The 5,455-nt window shown below is 58.7% G+C and overlaps 1 protein-coding gene across 1 annotated transcript; it reads left to right on the forward strand.

Annotated features, from left to right (window-relative positions):
* Positions 1 to 237: 237 nt before the first annotated feature.
* LOC111532475 (neural cell adhesion molecule L1-like) lies at positions 238 to 4,560 on the forward strand (the record flags this gene model as incomplete). The annotated part of the gene is made up of 10 exons (XM_023199592.1): positions 238 to 353; positions 557 to 758; positions 847 to 969; positions 1,063 to 1,236; positions 1,352 to 1,471; positions 1,579 to 1,734; positions 2,045 to 2,179; positions 2,513 to 2,585; positions 2,683 to 2,694; positions 3,153 to 4,560. Coding segments are annotated over 10 exons (1,343 nt in total), but the record flags the coding sequence as incomplete, so codon positions are not given.
* Positions 4,561 to 5,455: the final 895 nt, after the last annotated feature.

Below are 5,455 nucleotides of genomic sequence, written 5' to 3' on the forward strand. Positions count from 1 at the left end.
TATGGGTGTGAACCACCACACCCAGCCATGGTTTCTCCTTTGTATAAGCTACGATTTTCACCTTTGCAACTAATAAGCAGCCCAGGGAGAGATATTGAGACCATGCAAATGCACCTCTCCTCCTCAAACTGTGCCTCATAAAACATCCGAATCCATCTCTGTGTTTGGGGGCTTGGGCCTGGCCTCAGGGCTAGGGTGAGAGCCTGTGGCTCTTTCCAAGTCACTGGTGGTTTCCAGATCCCCAGGCAATCCCTGAGCTGGAAGGCATCGAGATCCTCAACTCAAGTGCCGTGCTGGTCAAGTGGCGGCCAGTGGACCTGGCCCAGGTCAAGGGCCACCTCCGTGGATACAATGTAAGGCTTGAAGGTGTGGGGGCCCAGGAGGGTGATCACGGAGGTAAAGTGACAGGATGGTGAGGGGGCTTTGCCACCTGTCAGCCGCTCTCCTGGAAGACTTGGGTTGAGAAGAGGGTCCCCATCAAGGGTGGTGGGGGCGTGCACTGGGGGCCCTGCTGGGTGCCTTCTGCCCCTGTGAGGTCTCCTGTCCGCATGTGCAGGTGACGTACTGGAGGGAGGGCAGTCAGAGGAAGCACAGCAAGAGACATATCCACAAAGACCATGTGGTGGTGCCCGCCAACACCACCAGTGTCATCCTCAGTGGCTTGCGGCCCTATAGCTCCTACCACCTGGAGGTGCAGGCCTTTAACGGGCGGGGATTGGGGCCCGCCAGCGAGTTCACCTTCAGCACCCCAGAGGGAGGTGAGTCCTGCACCCCACGCCTCATCCTGTACCCTCCTCCCCAGACCTGGGCGAGGACCTACCTGCCACTTGGTTCTGTGCCCTGCAGTGCCTGGCCACCCTGAGGCGTTGCACCTGGAGTGCCAGTCGAACACCAGCCTGCTGCTGCGCTGGCAGCCCCCACTCAGCCACAACGGTGTGCTGACCGGCTACGTACTCTCCTACCACCCCCGTGCGTGCACTGCCCCAGCAGGGAAGGGAGGTGGAGGGGCCACGGGGAGGGGGCAGAGCTGCAGCCACAGCCAACCCCTGCCTGTCCCCACAGTGGATGAGGGGGGCAAGGGGCAGCTGTCCTTTAACCTTCGGGACCCTGAACTTCGGACACACAACCTGACCGATCTCAGTCCCCACCTGCGGTACCGCTTCCAGCTTCAGGCCACCACCAAAGAGGGCCCTGGTGAAGCCATCGTACGGGAAGGAGGCACTATGGCCTTGTCTGGTGAGACGGAGGAATGACCTGCCAACAGGGATGCCCCGGCCAGCCGGGTCCAGGAGGGAGGGCCCTAGACTGCCTGGCAGCTGCCACACTCTCCTCGTGCCCCTGCATCCCCCAGGGATCTCAGATTTTGGCAACATCTCAGCCACAGCGGGTGAAAACTACAGCGTCGTCTCCTGGGTCCCCAAGGAGGGCCAGTGCAACTTTAGGTTCCATATCTTGTTCAAAGCCTTGGGAGGTAAGCGTGAAAGGGGACCCTGGGGCATGGTGGGGAAGGGGGCTCTGGGCCAGAAGGGCTGCCTGGCACTCCAAGTCACCCCCACTGTTACACTCTCGCCTTTGCAGAAGAGAAGGGCGGGGTTGCCCTCTCGCCACAGTATGTCAGCTACAACCAGAGCTCCTACACGCAGTGGGACCTGCAGCCTGACACTGACTATGAGATCCACTTGTTTAAGGACAGGATGTTCCGGCACCAGATGGCTGTGAAGACCAATGGCACAGGTGAGGCGCCGGGGGCCCGCCATTGCCTGCCAGGGAGGCATGGAGGCTGCACAATTCATGCCCTTCTGTCCCCTGAATGGCCACTACTGCCCAGGCCCCTCCACGGCTCCTGTCTGCTTCTCCTCCCAGAATCTGGGTGTCCCCGAATCAGCCCCCTTTTGTACCCTTTCCGCAGATGCCCTCTTCCCTATCTCCTTGTCCCTGTCACTCCTCAGCCCCCAGAGGGCCCCGACTCTAAGAGCATACTTCAGGGCCTCAGGTCGGGTTCTGGCTTGGGCGGCAGCACGGGGGGCTGGTGTCTCACCCTCAGGCCGCGTGAGGCTCCCTCCTGCTGGCTTCGCCACTGAGGGCTGGTTCATCGGCTTTGTGAGTGCCATCATCCTCCTGCTCCTCGTCCTGCTCATCCTCTGCTTCATCAAGCGCAGCAAGGGCGGCAAATACTCAGGTAGCCTCTGAGCCCCACGTGAGTGGGGTGGAGCCGAGGGTAGAGAGGAGCACCTCGCCCCTTCCACCCTTCTGCAAGGCCTCCTGGATTCTCCGAGCTCCCCACAAGACGACAGGCGCATGGTGGGGGCGGGCAGGGGTATCATCCTCCTAGGCCGGGGTTGGGGCCACAGGCAAGTGGTGGCCGGACCACAGGGGGCGAGTGGTTTCTTTTAAGGCCTGTTGCCTCTGGATGCTGTTGAGACAGAGTGCTGCGGGTGCAGGGCGTAGAGGGGCCCGGAGCCCCGGGTCAGGCTGGGGTGGGAGAAGAAGCTATCCTTCTCTGTGTCTCCAGTGAAGGATAAGGAGGACACCCAGGTGGACTCTGAGGCCCGACCGATGAAAGATGAGACCTTCGGCGAGTACAGGTGAGCTGGGGCAGGAGCGGGTGCTGGCACTCAGCTCCACCCGGGCCTTCACATCTCACCCCCTCTCTCTCTTCTCTGTGCTGCTGGGTGACTTCAGGTCCCTGGAGAGGTAAGGCAGGGGTCGTGGGGAGGGGCCAACAGCAGGGACTCCCTAAAGACAATGTGTGCCTGGTGTGCCATTGTGCCCTGGCTGCCGGTGCTCTGACAGGACTCTCACTTCCCAGGCCCAGCAGCTCATTTCAGGGAGAGGCCAACACACCCCAGCCCCTCCTCTCCACGCAGATACCTTCACTGCTCCCATCTCCCCAAGGGAGGCCCCAGACAGTTTCCCAGACAGGAACCAGGCCCTGTAATCCCTGCTGAATGCACACTTGCTCCCTCACAGTCCCCAGAATCTGGGGAATGCCCAAAGATGACAGCCCCAGACCTGGTGCCAGGGTGGCCAGAGCTGCTCTTCCTGAGCGCATGATAAGCAAATGGAATGCAGGCGGCGTCTGCCTCACCCCCAGCCAGGCTCCTGCAGGGCTCGGCAGTGCTCTCCCTCACACCTGCCTTGTGCCTCCACAGTGACAACGAGGAGAAGGCCTTCGGCAGCAGCCAACCATCACTCAATGGGGACATTAAGCCCCTGGGCAGTGACGACAGCCTGGCCGATTATGGGGGAAGCGTGGATGTTCAGTTCAACGAGGATGGCTCCTTCATTGGCCAGTATAGTGGCAAGAAGGAGAAGGAGGCGGCAGGGGGCAACGATAGCTCAGGGGCCACCTCCCCCATCAACCCTGCAGTGGCCCTAGAATAGTGGAGCCCAGGACAGGAGATGCTTTGCCCCTGGCCTTGGGATCGAGGCCCCTTCCTCTCCAGCCGGCCCATGGGAGGCTGGAGTTGGGGCAGAGGAGAACTTGCTGCCTCAGATCCCCTTCTTACCACCCGGTCCCCACTTTATTGCCAAAACCCAGCTGCATCCCTCCCTGGGCACACGCTGCTTTGCCCTAGCTTGGGGGCAGATCTCCCACATGTCAGGGGCCTTTGGGTGCTGCCTTGCCAGCCCATTTGGGCAGAGAGGTTGTGGTTTGGGGGAGAAGAAGTAGGGGTGGCCTGAAAGGGTCTCTAAAATGCTGTCTTTCTTGCTCCCTGACTGGGAGCAGACATGGTGGGGTCTCCTCAAGACCAGAGGTGGCACCTTCCCCCTCCCCCAGCCACTCCCCAGCCAGCCTGGCTGGGACTGGGGACAAAACTCGGTGTCCCCACCATCTGCTGTCTTTTCTTTGCCATCTCTGCTCCAACTGGGATGGGAGGTGGGCAAGCTGGCCGCAGGGGCAAGGGAGGCCATCTGGAGAGCCCAGAGAGTCCCCCCACCCCTGCCGCCAGCATTGCACTCTGGCAGCACCGCCTCTTCCTGCCACCCAGCCCGCTCCACAGCCGGCTTTCAGGAGCCCCAAACACACGCTGCCTTCAGTACCCACCAGACAACATCCAAGTGGCCTCCGTCACTACCTGGCTGAGGGGCGGGCACACCTCCTCCCACTGCCCACCGGCCGGCCTCTTCCAGCCACCCCCACTCCCCAGGACCCCTTAGCAGCCCTGCCCTCCCCTACTTCCCATCGTCTGAACAAGTGTCTTCCTCAGCCTCCTCTTGCCCCCACCTTGGGAATGTAAATACACCGTGACTTTGAAAGTTTGTACCCCTGTCCTTCCCTTTACACCACTAGTGTGTAGGCAGATGTCCGAGTCCCTAGGTGGTTTCTAGGATTGATAGCAATTAGCTTTGATGAACCCATCCCAGGAAAAATAAAAACAGACAAAAAAAAAAGGAAAGATTGGTTCTCCCAGCACTGCTGTGCCCCTGTTCAGCAGCCACAGACTCCCTGTATGCCTGTGCTTGGTCTACTGATAAGCCCTCTACAAAAAACAAAAGTATATATATATATGTACATAATATCAGAATTATAACAGGCAAATAAAACCTGAAAATCAAGAGCACCTTTTGTCATTTCGCAGAACGCTCACTTCCCCTGTCCACGTCACACTGTGGGAGGTGCTAGGAGCGACCTGCCAGGCGGGCCCGGGTGTGGCCCAGCCACGCAGTCCTGATGTTTCCCTGCCCCTTCCCAGAGCCCGGGCCTTCCACCCACCCTCCCAGGCCTGGCTATTGGCCCCCTTGGGTGTTGTTGTCACATTGTTGCTAGGACTCAGGATCCTCGCCTCTGCTGGCCTCCTGAGACCAATCTTAGCTGTCACCATGGCCGGGCCCTTCACTGCTCAAACGTGGGCGTGGAGTGTGGCCAGCAGCAGGAGCCTCTTCCCCTGTCTCAAGGGACACAGCTCCATGGCTCAGTGGAAGACGCATGATGTGTCCCGGTGGCATCGTTCTCTCTGGGGTACCCAGCCCTCTAAACCAGTACAAAGCACCTTGTTTATTCATTTTTTGAGACAGGATCTCACTCTGTCTCCCAGGCTGGAGCGCAGTGGCGCGATCAGGAGCAGGTGAGATCGTCTACAGCCATAGATGGCAGGACGGGACTTACCTCTGTAGCTGGGGATTGGCAGCCTGGAAGCACAAAGGCATTCTCTGTGGTGGTGCAAATGTTCTTTAGTTTGGTCTGAGTCGTAGTTGCATGTGTAGATAGGCAGGTAAAAAAAATCAGGTTGTAGTGACCGGAGATTGTGCTGCTGCACTCCAGCCTGGGTGAGAGAGCAAGACAAGAAAGAAAGAAAGAAAGAAAGAAAGAAAGAAAGAAAGAAAGAAAGAAAGAAAGAAAGAAAGAAAGAAAGAAAGAAAGAGGAAGGAAGGAAAGAAAGAAAAAAAGAAAGGAAGGAAGGAAGGAGAGAAAGAAGGAAGGAAGGAAAGAAGGAAGAGAAAGAAAGAAAAA

This window comes from Piliocolobus tephrosceles, unplaced genomic scaffold (genome assembly GCF_002776525.5).
Source record: "Piliocolobus tephrosceles isolate RC106 unplaced genomic scaffold, ASM277652v3 unscaffolded_5188, whole genome shotgun sequence".
Lineage (NCBI taxonomy): Eukaryota > Metazoa > Chordata > Mammalia > Primates > Cercopithecidae > Piliocolobus > Piliocolobus tephrosceles.